This window comes from Ailuropoda melanoleuca, chromosome X (genome assembly GCF_002007445.2).
Source record: "Ailuropoda melanoleuca isolate Jingjing chromosome X, ASM200744v2, whole genome shotgun sequence".
In the NCBI taxonomy this organism is placed as follows: domain Eukaryota; kingdom Metazoa; phylum Chordata; class Mammalia; order Carnivora; family Ursidae; genus Ailuropoda; species Ailuropoda melanoleuca.
In genome coordinates this window covers 67,501,299-67,515,121 of record NC_048238.1, presented here as the reverse complement: position 1 = coordinate 67,515,121, position 13,823 = coordinate 67,501,299, and the positions used below count along the sequence as shown (strand labels likewise).

Sequence of the window (13,823 nt, the reverse complement as noted above, 5' to 3'; positions counted from 1 at the left end):
CCTTTTTCACGACACATCTCCAAAGGCAAGAGAAATAAAAGATAAAATGAACTTATGGGACTTTATCAGGATAAAGAGCTTCTGCACAGCCAAGGAAACAGTCAAAAAAACTAAGAGACAGCCCACGGAATGGGAGAATATATTTGCAAAGGACACCACAGATAAAGGACTGGTATCCAAGATCTACAAAGAACTTCTCAAACTCAATACACGAGAAACAAATAAACAAATCATAAAATGGGCAGAAGATATGAACAGACACTTTTCCAATGAAGACATACAAATGGCTAACAGACACATGAAAAAATGTTCAAAATCATTAGCCATCAGGGAAATTCAAATCAAAACCACACTGAGATACCACCTTACGCCAGTTAGAATGGCAAAGATAGACAAGGCAAGAAACAACAATTGTTGGAGAGGATGTGGAGAAAGGGGATCCCTCCTACATTGTTGGTGGGAATGCAAGTTGGTACAGCCACTCTGGAAAACAGTGTGGAGGTCCCTTAAAAAGTTAAAAATTGAACTACCCTATGACCCAGCCATTGCACTACTGGGTGTTTACCCCAAAGATACAGACGTAGTAAAGAGAAGGGCCATATGCACCCCAATGTTCATAGCTGCATTGTCCACAATAGCCAAATCATGGAAGGAGCCGAGATGCCCTTCAACAGATGACNGGAGGGCACGTATTGCATGGTGCACTGGGTGTTATACGCAACTAATGAAGCATCAAACTTTACATCGGAATCTGGGGATGTACTGTATGGTGATTAACACAATATAATAAAATAAAATTAAAAAAAAAAAATAAATAAAGTACTGAGCATCCACTTTATAAAGAAAATGTACTCTCAGTTAAGCAATGTACACATTCACAACTATTAGGAGACTTGTTTTCTGACAGCAACATTCCAACTCACAGGAGAATGATGACTTCTTTATTTTAATCTGATTCCCTATAGCAAATCCCTTAACAAAATGAACTCCCATGGTATTTCCTTGCATAATTAGAAATGCTTGACATGTCATAATTTCTCATGCATAGTAGAATAAACATAGTCTACTGTGGTAAAAAAAAATGCTGAGTTCAAAACAGAGGGGAGAATATGTAAAGTAAAATGTAAGGCTTAGTTAAATGAAGACGGGTTTAACTGTCCAGCTGCTTTAGCAAAACATGTTTAATGGCTGACTGATTTGTTGAAGGCTTTGAGCTTCACTAAACACTTTTTTTTTAAATTTTTATTTAAATTTAGTTAACATAAAGTGCAATATTGGTTTCAGGACCAGAATTCAGTGATTCATCACTTACATACAACACCTAGTGCCATCACAAGTGCCCTCTCTAATACCCATCAAACCTAGCCCATCCCCCACCGTCCTCCCTCCATCAATCCTCAGTTCTATATTCTTAAGAGTCTCTTATGGTTTGTTTCGCTCTCTCCTTTTTTTCTTATCCCTCTTCCCATATGTTCATTTGTTTTCTTTGTTAAATCCACATATGACCAAAATCATACGGAATTTGTCATTCTCTGGTTGACTTACTTCACTTAGCATAATACATAATCCATTCATGTCATTGCAAATGGCAAGATATCATTCTTTTTGATGGCAAAAAGATTTGATCCCAAATCTTCTTTATCCATTCATCAGTCAATGGACATTTCCACTCTCTCCTTAATCTGGCTATTGCTGATAATGTTACCACAAACACCAGAGTGCCTGTACCCTTTGGAATGTATTCTTTTGTCTTCTATGGGTAAATATCTACTAGTGCAACGGCTGGATCTTGGGGTAGTTCTATTTTTAATGTTTTGAGGAACCTCCAAACTATTCTCCAGAGTGACTGCACCAGTTTGCATTCCTACCAACAGTGCAAGACGGCTCCCCTTTCTTCAAATCCTTACCCAAACCTATTGCTTCTTATGTTAATTTTAGCCATTCTGCAAGTTTGAGATGGTATCTCATTGGGGTTTTGATTCATATTTCCCTCATGATGAGTGACGTGGAGCATTTTTCATGTGTTTGTTAGCATCTGGATGTCTTCTTTGGAAAAGTATTCATGTCTTCTACCCATTTTTTTTTAGGATTTTATTTTTTTACTTAGAGAGAGGAGGGAGGGAGAAAGAGACAGACAGACACACACACAGAGAGACAGAGATACAGAGAGCAAGAGAGAGAGAGAGAGAGAGAAGAGAGGAAGATGGAGCAAGAGAATCCCAAGCAGAATCTACCCTTAGCAGGGAGCCCAACTCGAGGTTCAGTCTCACAAAGCCGAAATCTTGACCTGAGCCCAAATGAAGGATCAGAAGCTTAACTGACTGAGCCACACAAAGTGTCCCTTCTTCTGCACATTTCTTAACTGGATTATTTGCTTTTTGGGTGTTGAGTTTGATAAGTTCTTTATAGATTTAGGATATCAACTCTTTATCAGGTATGTCATTTGCAAATATCTTCTCCCATTGTGTAGGTTGCCTTTTGGTTTTGTTGATTGTTTCCTTTGCTGTGAAAAAGGGTTTTATCTTAATGAAGTCCCAATAGTTTATTTTCGCTTTTTTCCCCCTTGCCTCCAGGGATGTGTCCAGTAATAAGCTGCTATGGCTGAGCTTAAAGAGGTTTCTGCCTGTGTCCTCCTCTAGGATTTTGATGGTTTCCTGTCTCGCATTTAGGTCTTTCATTAATTTTCAATTTAATTTTGTGTATGGTGTACAAGAGTGATCCACTTTCATTCTTTTCCATTTTGCTGTCCAGTTTTCCCAACACCATTTGTTGAAGAGACTCTTTTCTCCATTGGATATTCATTCCTGCTTTCTCAAAGATGAAGCGACCATATGCTTGTGGGTCCATTTCTGGGTTTTCTATTCTAGTCCATTGATCTCTGTGTGTATTTTTGTGCCAGTACCATACTGTCTTGATCACTACATCTTTGTTATGTAACTTGAAATCTGGAATCTTGTTGCCTCCAGTTTTGGTTTCCTTTTTCAATATTGCTTTGCCTATTCAGGGTCTTCTGTGCTTCCATACAAATTTTAGGATTGTTTGTGAAAAATTATAGTGGTATTTTGATAGGGATTGCATTAAGTGTGTAGATTGTTTTGGATAGTATATACATTTTAACACTGTTTGTTCTTTCAATCCATGATCACAGAATGCTTTTCCATTTCTTTGTGTCCTCTTCAATTTCTTTCATAACTCTTCTATAGTTTTCAGAGTACAGATCTTTTACTTCTTTAGTTTATTCCTAGGTATCTTATGGTTTTTGGTGCACTTGCAAATAGGATCAACTCCTTAATTACTGTTTCTGCTGCTTTGTTATTGGTGTATAGGAATGCAGCAGATTTCTGCACGTTCATTTTGTATCCTGCAAATTTGCTGAATTCATGTATTACTTCAAGCAATTTTTGGTGGAGTCTTTCAGGTTTTCTAGATAGAGTATCGTGTTGTCTGTAAACAGTGAAAGTTTGACTTCTTCCCTGTCGATTTCAATGCTTTTTATTTCTTTTTGTTGTCTGACTGCTGAGGCTAAGACTTCCAGTACTATGTTAAACAGTAATGGTGACAGTAAACATCTTTGTCTTGTTCCTGACCATAGAGGAAAAGCTCTCAGTTTTTCCCATTGAGGATGATAGTATCTGTGGGTCTTAAGTATATGGCCTTTATGGTGTTGAGGCATTTTCCATCTATCCCTACTTTTTTGAGGGTTTTTATCAAGAAAGTATGGTATATTTTGTCAAATGCTTTTTCTGCATCTATTGAGAGGATCAGTGGTCTATATTCTTTCTCTCATTAATGGGGTGTATCAAATTGATTGATTTACAAATATTGAAACACCCCTGCAGCCCAGGAATAAATCCCACTTGGTCGTGTTGAATAATTCTTTTAATGTACTGTTGAATTAAATTAGCTAGTATTTTTTTTTGAGAATTTTTGGATCCATGCTAATCAGGGATATTGGCCTATAATTTTACTTTTTAGTAGGGTCTGTGTCTGGTCTTGTAATCAAGGTAATGATGCCTTTGTAGAATGAGTTCAGAAGTTTTCCTTCCATTTCTATTTTTTGAAACAGTTTAAGAAGAATAATATTAATTTTTCTTTAAATGTCTGGTAGTATTGCCCTGGGAAGCCAACTGGCCCAGGACTCTTCTTTGTTGGGAGATTTTTGATTACTAATTCAATTTCATTACTAGTTATGGGTCTGTTCAAATTTTCTATTTCTTCCTCTCTCAGTTTTGGTAGTTTGTAAGTTTCAATGCATTTGTCTATTTCTTCCAGATTGCCCAGTTTGTTGGCAAATAATTATTCATAGTATTGCTTTATAATTGTTTGTATTTCTGTGGTATTGGTTCTGATCTCTCTTCTTTCATTTGTTATTTTATCTATTTGGTTCCTTTCTCTCTCTTTTTCAATATGTCTGGCTAGGGGTTTATTAGTTTTATTGGGTCTTTCAAAGAAACAGCTCTTAGTATTGTTGATCTGTTCTACTGTTTTGTTGTTGTTTCTATGTCATTGATTTCTCCTACAATCTTTATTATTTCCCTTCTTCTGCTGGATTTAGGTTTTATTTCCTGTTCCTTTTTTAGCTGCTTTAGGTATAAAGTTAGCTTGTGTATTTGAGACTTTTCTTGTTTCTTGAGGTAGGCCTGTATTGCAATATACTTCCTTCTTATGACTGCCTTTGCTGCATCCCAAAGGTTTTGTAGTGTCATGTTTTCATTTTCATTTGTTTCCATGTAATTTTAAAATTTCTTCTTTAATTTCCTGGTTAACCTATTCATTCTTTAGTGGGATGTTCTTTAACCTCCATTATTTGTGGTCTTTACAAATTTTTTTCTTATGGTCGACTTCAAGTTTCATAGTGTCATGGTCTGAAAATATGCATGGTATGATTTTGAACTTTCTGTACTTCTTGAGGTTTGATTTGTGACCCAGTATGTGATCTACTCTGGAGATTGCCCTATGAAGACTCAAAAATAATGTGCATTCTGCCGCTTTAGGATGAAATGTTCTGAATATATGTGTGAAGTCCATCTGATCTAGTGTGTCATTCAAAGACATTGTTTCCTTGTTGATTTCCTGCTTAGATAATCTGTCCCTTCTCTAAATTGGGTGTTAAAGTTACCTACCATTATTGTTATTATTATCAATGAGTTTCTTTATCTTTATTATTAATTGATTTATATATTTGGGTGCATAAATATTTATAATTGTTGGATCTTCTTGATGGATAGACCCCTTTTTCATGATATAATGCCCTTCTTCATCTCTTATTACACTCTGGTTAAAAACCTAGTTTCTCTGATATATGAATGGCTACTCCAGCTTTCTTTGGACATCCATTAGCATGATAGATTGTTCTCCAGCCGCTCACTTTCAATCTGCAGATGTCTTTACATCTAAAATGAGTCCCTTAGAGAGAACATATAGATAGATCTTGCTTTTTTTAATCCATTCTGATACCCTATGTCTTTTGATTGGAGCATTTAGTCCATTTACATTCAGAGTGATTACTGAAAGATATGAATTTAGTGCCATTGTGTTACCTGTAGAGTTGGTGCTTCTGGGGATGTTCTCTGTTCCTTTCTAGTCTTTGGTGCTTTTGGTCTTTTCTTCTCCACTCAAAGATTCACCCTCATAATTTTTGCAGGGCTGGTTTAGTGGCCATGAACTCCTTTAGCTTTTATTTGTCTGGGAAACTCTTTATCTCTCCTGAATGACAGCTTTGCTGGATAAAGAACTCCGGGCTGCGTATTTTTCCCATTTACCACGTTGACTATATCCTGCCACTCTCTTGTGGCCTGCCAATTTTCTGCAGACAGATCTGCTGTGATGTGATCTGTTTTCCCCTGTAGTTTAAGGACTTTTTTTTTCTTTGCTGCTTTCAGGATTCTTTCCTTGTTTTTATTTTGTGAATTTGAGTTTGGTATGCCTTGGCGATGGTCAGCTTTTGTTAAGATTTAATAGGAGGTCTCTGTGTTTCTTAGATTTTCATGTCTGTATTCCCTAGATTAGGGAAGTTACAAGTTATAATGGAAATAAATAAACCTTCTGCCCCTTCTTATTCTTTCCAAAAGGTGTTAGCTTTACTAATTGTTGACTTGCAGTTTTTGTTCTCTCAGACCTCCAATTATTTTCTTGAGCATTCAGAATGATTTGATAACTACCTAGCTGTGTTCAAGAGCTGTTACAAGCTTTGGGTCCCTCAACTCCTTCGCCATCTTAATTCCTCCCCCTGGTTCACTAATCAGTTCTTAACTGCAGTGGTTAATAATTTCACTCTCTAACATCACAATTACTTCAACTATAAAGTCAAAGCAATAAAAGGATTTGCCCAATGTAACCAGTGAATGCTCCAAAACTATCACACCTAGGTCTAGGCAGAAAGGAAAAAATAACTCTTTTTAACTCTTTGATTGAACCTTATATCTCACTTTGTCTTCTAATAGTGCTTAATTATCAGTATTTTCCAAAGCTTTATTATTCATAAGTTTCATCTGGCCTGAGGAAGACTAAATTATGATGGTCTCTACTCTGGCTGAAGGATAAAAAGGCAACTCAAATGATGTTTACACACAATTTTGTTTCTAGTAGATGCTAAATATACCTGTTCAAATCAGCTACAACTTTGTGTAAAAATGTTCAACAACTCCTCATCACCACCACCACCCCTTATACAGAAAATATCACATACACAGATTCTGGGCCGTTTTGGGATCCAAAATTCTCAATTCTTTCGCTTTCTTCTTTGCAGGTAGGATCTTCTTTTCTTCTGAAGCTTCTACATTCTTTTGAACTAAAGGAAAAATGTTTATTCATAAACAATAATGGTACTAATCCAATCACATGAAATAAATTAGTAAGGCATATTAACTACATTAATAAAGCTTATGCCAAAAATCAATAAATGTGTTTATTTCATTAGTTCAAGGAAGAAGATAAACATAATAATATAGACCTATTTAGAGGTTTCCCTACAAATTAAATAACAGCACTTAAGCAGAAAAGATAAGCAAATACTACCAAAAAACAACTTCAGCTTCTTACCTAATGTGCAACATTCATTACTCCTTTACCAGGTACCTACAATAGCACTGGAATTAAATATATAGTAAAATCTCCCTAATTTGGACTAATTGAGGAAAAAAGGTTGATATGCATCTATCCTAAAATACACTAAAATTTAGACATGTCTTTAATTCAGTGGAAATGCTTTAAAGTATGTAAAGTAACTTTAGCTGCTAAACAGGTTGCCATACAAAAATTCCTGCTGAGATTGTTTTGAAGAATAAATATGAACCATTGGAAGTTGCACAACAGCACCATTTGCATGCACATAATTAATGAACATCAAAGTCTTGGTCTTTTGAGTAAGTTATCTTTGTCTCCATAACAGTTTTTAGTACTATTTACCTTCTTAGAAGAAAATATTTAGTTATGCTCTATTCAGAAGGCAATCCTCCAATTCCGAACAGTTCAAATGACCTGAAACTGTGAGAAGTAGCAGTACCAAGGAGTGGCTTTAGCCCGCCATAACCTCCATCAGCTCTATCCCAGAAAACCCATCTCAAAAACCAAAGTAAAAAAAAACAATGTGGTTATCTGCTGTGAAAATGAAGCTTTATGGCAAATCCCTAAACCCTCCTATACAAAGATTCCACAGCTACCATTGTACTCATGTGTTGTCAGTTAACTTCTAATATAAAAATAGGGTTGTAGATAATGGGACCATTAAAAAATATGAGAAAAGTAAAGCCAACCTTTTTTTTTCATTCAAGTAGTGATATGCTTTTATCCCCAAACTCATGCTGCTAAAAATCATTGAATCATATGACCATAATAATATTGCTTATTACTTTTAAAAATATAATTTCATTTCGAGGAAATCATTATTTTTATTATTTTAATTTATCTGATTTTTGTTAAAGAGATCACAAATGAGTTACTGATTTTCTTTAGAGGAAAAGCAACACACAACTACAGTACATTTTTGCTAAGCTATGTGTTCACAGATGTTAGCATTTGGAAAACTTTCTATACATGTTGTAGAATGCAAATACTGCAAGTCCATTAAGACCCCCTTTGTTTTAATGGTGCAAAATATAGGAAAATTAAGTGAACTTCCTAGAAAAAATAACATAAAGTTAATTACCTGAAAAACTAAAGTGCTAACATTTAGTTCTGGGCTTTACCACTATGACCTATCTAAAGCGATACAGAGTCTAAGCAGACTAGATAATAATTACACTTGAAAATCATGATCTCAAGTCCAAGCCATGCCCAGGTTAATATAACTCTATATAATGATATGACAGCCCCAGGAATCATACCCTTTGTTAATAAAAAAAAAAAAATACCTGAATCATATTTAAATGAATTCTAGAATCATTCAGAAAACTTTTCCCCAAGAAATAGTCAAGAAAACTGTCCTAATCTCCCAATATGCCTTAAACCCCACTATGGGACACTAGTTAACCAAGTACATATAGGATGAAAATGCTGTAGTATAATGGATATTTTAAGATTTTCTGCAAACTAACGAAACTCCGGAGTAACCCAGACACATATAATGCTCATTTTGTACGACTTTATATTTTTGCTTTTTGTTCATTAAAATATATTCTAACTTCTCCCCTTTTCAAATAAACAAGTTGTTTAAAATTAAGATTAGATGTTTTAAATAGCTTAAATCCTAATATATTTCCCTTGTAGTATGTAAATTGGCTTTATCTTAGGTTGAAGGAAGATAAGAATTTCATGATTGGGCTCTGCTATTTTGAGAATTACTAGAGCAAAGCTAGTTTAAAATAGTTCCCTAACTAGACAGCTTTTCACAAACAATAAAGTTTTTGCCATGATCAGTAAATATTAAACAGTGGCTATTACTGCCTTTGGCTTTCTTGTCATTAAAAGCATTCCTTAGTGATCACAACCACAGGCTTAGAGAATTTGAAGAGAGGTAATGACATGAAACTTATCCAGATAGTATTAAAGGCTTCTGATATTAAAAATGTCCTGCTTTCATAATGTTTCAAACTGTTATTTGACCTAGAATGCTTTTATTACATGTTTCAAATGCTTAAAAAAATTAAATATTCCATAACTTGATTAAAATATGGGCAATTTAATAACTCAATTAAAGCATGAATAGACATTTCTCCAAAGAAGACATACAGATGGCCAATAGGTATATGAAAATACCCTCAATATCACGAGGGAAATGCAAATCAAAGCCACAATGAGATATTACCCCACAGCTCTTTGAATGGCTCTTACCAAAACCAAAACAAAGTGCTAGTGAGGATGAGGTGGAGGAATTGGAACCCTTGTGCATTGTTGGTAGAAATGTAAAATGGTGTAGCTGCTATAGAGAACACTATGGAGATTCTACAAATAATTAAAACTAGAGCTACCGTATGATCTACCAATTCCACTTCTGGGTAAGTAACCAAAAGAACTGAAATAAGAATCTCAGTGATAGCTGTACTCCCATGTTTACTGCAGTATTATTCACAAAACAGCCAAGATATGGAAAGAATCTAAATGTCCATCAAAAGATGAATGAATAAAGAAATGTGGTATATACATATAATGAAATGTTATTCACCCTTAAAAAAAAGAAGAAACTCCTGCCATATATAATAACATGGATGAACCTGGGGAACACCATGCTAAGTGAAACAAGCAAGTCACAGAAAGATAAATACTACATAATTATGAAGCATTTAAAATGTCAAACTCATAGAAACAAAGAGTGGAATTGTTATTGCCAGGGATTGAGGGAGGGGAAGTGGGGAGCTGCTATTCAATGTGTATAAAGTTTCAGTTATATAAGACGAGTAAGTTCTAAAGATTTGTGGTACAAAATTGTAGCTATAGTTAATACTGTATTGTGCACTTAAAAATCTGTGAGCAGGTAGATCTCATGTGAAAAGTGCTTATGCCAAAAAAATTATAATGTAAAAAGTTAAATTATAGTGATTTTGTTATTCAAAATTATTTGGATGGAACTGAAGAGATTTTTTTAAATCTCAGTACAAAAACTTAAATAATGGTTTTGGCATCAATGGCCCTATGATCCTCATGTTCATAATGAGGCCTATAATCAAATGTGATCTCTCCATATACAAATGAAAAACCATATAGTCACTGCTTTTGAATCCAATGGATTAATTTGAGTGCTTAAATTGTCACTGCTAATTGACCAAATTAGAATGAAACATCATAAAATACTGTCTGTAGAAAGATAATGATGTATAATAAAGACGTGTATTATTATTAAATATGTTAACATCATGATACTAATTATATAAGATAAAATGCCCATTAATTATTATTATATTTCTTTTAATATATGGATTTTTATCTGCAATTGTTCTGTAAATTTATTATTTTACAGTTGAGGGATACTCATTAACATAAATAAATATGGCTATAATCTTTTCCTGATCTAATTTAGGCAATGTTCATCAATCCCCTATTAATTTCTGCTATCTCAGTGGGTACATACAACATGTGACAAGATATTTGTAAGTTGTTGTAAATATTAAGATATTATAAATGGATAACATTGAATGATTTACATAATGATAACTACTATAAATCATAATAATTTTTATAACAACTTTATCTCAAAATTACAGTGAGAAAGATTGATTCCTAAAGTCAGCATCAATACTATTAATTCATTCATTTATCCAGCAAATACTTGTTGAATACCTATTATGTGTGAGCCTAGGCACAAGCATAGAGACTTAAATGTCTTCTCATTTTTCTTAAATACATGGTCATATGTAAACTACTAATTAGGGAAGTATCTCCAAGATATCTAACATTTGTAATTTTCTTTATCCATAATAATACAGTTTGAATGAATATATGCATATCACTCAGCAAATTCTCTTTGTTATTGGAAGCAGTTTCATATTAACAAATACTGTATCTTAAATCAGCATCAACTGATGTATTACATCACATTATAAGGAGTATGTGAAGAAGTAAAAATATGACACCTCCTAGTAAGTATACTCTATACAAAACTAGGACAAATAAAGCCAGTAACAGTAGTGTTAAAAGCCACCTAAAACTATTTATGTAACTTTATTCATACATATATGTATATACAACAAGTGAACGCCCAACTTGTTTTAGATATATCAATATAAGAATTGTGACCTCTCTATATAAATACATAGTTTTCCATTTGTATACATCCCAGAAGTGATTCTAACTATGTGGAAATAATTTTTCATGTATTAGTTGAAATAGGTGTTAAACGTCAAATAATTGCATGTTAAAAAGAGTGCAAGCATTGGGGCGCCTGGGTGGCATAGCGGTTGAGCGTCTGCCTTTGGCTCAGGGCGTGATCCCGGCGTTATGGGATCGAGCCCCACATCAAGCTCCTCTGCTATAAGCCTGCTTCTTCCTCTCCCACTCCCCCTGCTTGTGTTCCCTCTCTCGCTGGCTGTCTCTATCTCTGTCAAATAAATAAATAAAAATCTTTAAAAAAAAAAAAGTGCAAACATGACAATGGTAGGCAGGGAAAATCTACTATGATTTCTGTGTGATAGCTGCAATAAATTTTTTCATTAGTTGTTATTTTATATTTTTTTAATTCTCTTTATCCTTGAATTTGGAAATATCATACAAATACAATAGAAAATAGAGAAAGGAATATATAAATAGATCACATAAAAGAGGAAAGTATAATATTAAGAACTACAACAATAACAGTGATAGTATTACTAGTAGTAACCATGATCACAATCATCATAATCACCACCAAAATCAACTTTTATTAAATACCTCCTCTGTCATCTCATATAATAGGTATTACCATTGTCATTTTATAAAGGAGGAAACTACAGAACAGAAAACTTGAGTCATTTGCTCAAGATCATATAGCAAGTAATAAAAAGATGCTCAACCTCACCAGTCATCAGAGAAATGCAAATGAAAACAACCAATGAAATACCATTTCACAGTCATCAAATTGGAAGTAACAAAAAAGTCTTGTAATACCAAGTATGGATGAGGAGGCAAAAAAATAAGAATTTGTGCCAACAGTGGTAGTAAAAATTAAGATAACAAATATAAAACAAACATTTACTAGCATCTAATACAGTTAAGGTGTGCTTAGCACAAGTATAACCCAATCTTTCCATTTATGGGTCAAATGGTCAAGGAGACAAGGATGTTCACTGCAGCAATGTTTACAACAGTACAAAAAGTGGGAACAATCCACATGCCGCGGGGTTATGAAATGGGTAAGCTGTGGTATATTCACATAATGGAATACAACTCAGCATTTATAGTGAGTGTACTACAGCTAAATATTCCAGTAAAAGAACAGATCCCAATTACAATTTGAATGGAAAAATAAACATCATGGAAAATACTGCATGCATTATAATAGCACTCATCTAAATTAAAAATGAAACAGAATAATCATATGTATTGTTTATAAAGTGTGAATGTGTGTGTGTATGCGTGTGTGTGTGTGTGAACGTATATATCAAAATTCTAAAAACAGGGAACAAATACTTAGCAGATTAATGACTGCTTTTCTGGGGCGCCTGGGTGGCACAGCGGTTAAGCGTCTGCCTTCGGCTCAGGGCGTGATCCCGGCGTTATGGGATCAAGCCCCACGTCAGGCTCCTCCACTATGAGCCTGCTTCTTCCTCTCCCACTCCCCCTGCTTGTGTTCCCTCTCTCGCTGGCTGTCTCTATCTCTGTCGAATAAATAAATAAAATCTTTAAAAAAAAATGACTGCTTTTCTTGGGGAAGGAAAGTGATACCGGAACAACTAAAACCCTGGAAACTTCAATTTTATCTCTAATGTTTTATTTCTTTAAAAGCAAAGATCTGTACTAAATATGATGAAATGTTAACATTTTTTTCTTTCTGGGAGGCTGGTACATAGGTGTTTCCTATATTAGCCTATGCAGATTTCCATTTTTTCAACATAAAAATGAAAATTGTATGATCAGATTTTTATATATATTTTACACTTTACAAACTGTTAGCCTTGGCAATACAAGGACCAAGGATATATAGGAATCAGAAACAATAGGGGAGGGAATAATAAAAACTACAGGTAAAGATTAGTCAGTTTGGTCAGCAAGCACAATTTTATTTTCAACTGTTTTTGAATCTATTTTGTGAGGAATAACATATTTGTTTACCAAACCTTGAGAGGGAAAGCTGATACAATATGCAGTATGAGATTGCATTTCTATCTCCTCTTATGTGCTGCATATTACAGCTGTGAAGCTTCCCCTTTCTGTATTGCTTACAGCTGTGCATTAACTAAGGCATCCCACAGAAAGGCAGTTTTCATTCTGTCACCTGCATCGTACCTGAAGCCACAGGAATGGCATTACCAAGAGTGTTCCTGAAGTTTACAGCACATTAATGGTTCTAACAGTGGGAATCACACATACATACTTTGTAATGATTCCCTAATTAAGGAACAAATCTTATAGTGATGGTTTATTTATTTTATTTTATTTTTTCACTGGTTGTAGTTTAGACAAGAACCCCCCAAATCAGGAAGCACATGTTACTGCAAATTAACATCTGCAAAAATAATATACTTGTACACCTGTTCATTAAGCAAATTGCTGAACACTGCTAAATGTCACCAGAACACTATGTTTAACAACGTGCATAGTTAATGTATATTTTCAATTGGGCCTCAATAGCTCAGAAGGTAATGTTTATTTTAGGGAGGACAAATAGTTGACTTAGAGACTTTCGATAGAATCTCCCTTGTTTGAAGTGATATTTTAAACACCAAAATGGAAGTATGGTTCTTACCTCAACCTAG

General features: G+C 34.4%; 1 protein-coding gene across 3 annotated transcripts in view; it reads right to left on the bottom strand.

Moving 5' to 3' along the window:
* Window positions 1-13,823, bottom strand: part of DIAPH2 (diaphanous related formin 2) — a 1,026,009-nt gene that overhangs the window by 548,047 nt on the left and 464,139 nt on the right. For all 3 annotated transcript variants that reach the window (XM_034649855.1, XM_034649854.1, XM_034649853.1), the window contains one exon: window positions 6,689-6,790. In XM_034649855.1, coding sequence (XP_034505746.1) covers window positions 6,689-6,790 — 102 coding nt within the window. The remainder of the gene's footprint in view (window positions 1-6,688; window positions 6,791-13,823) is intronic.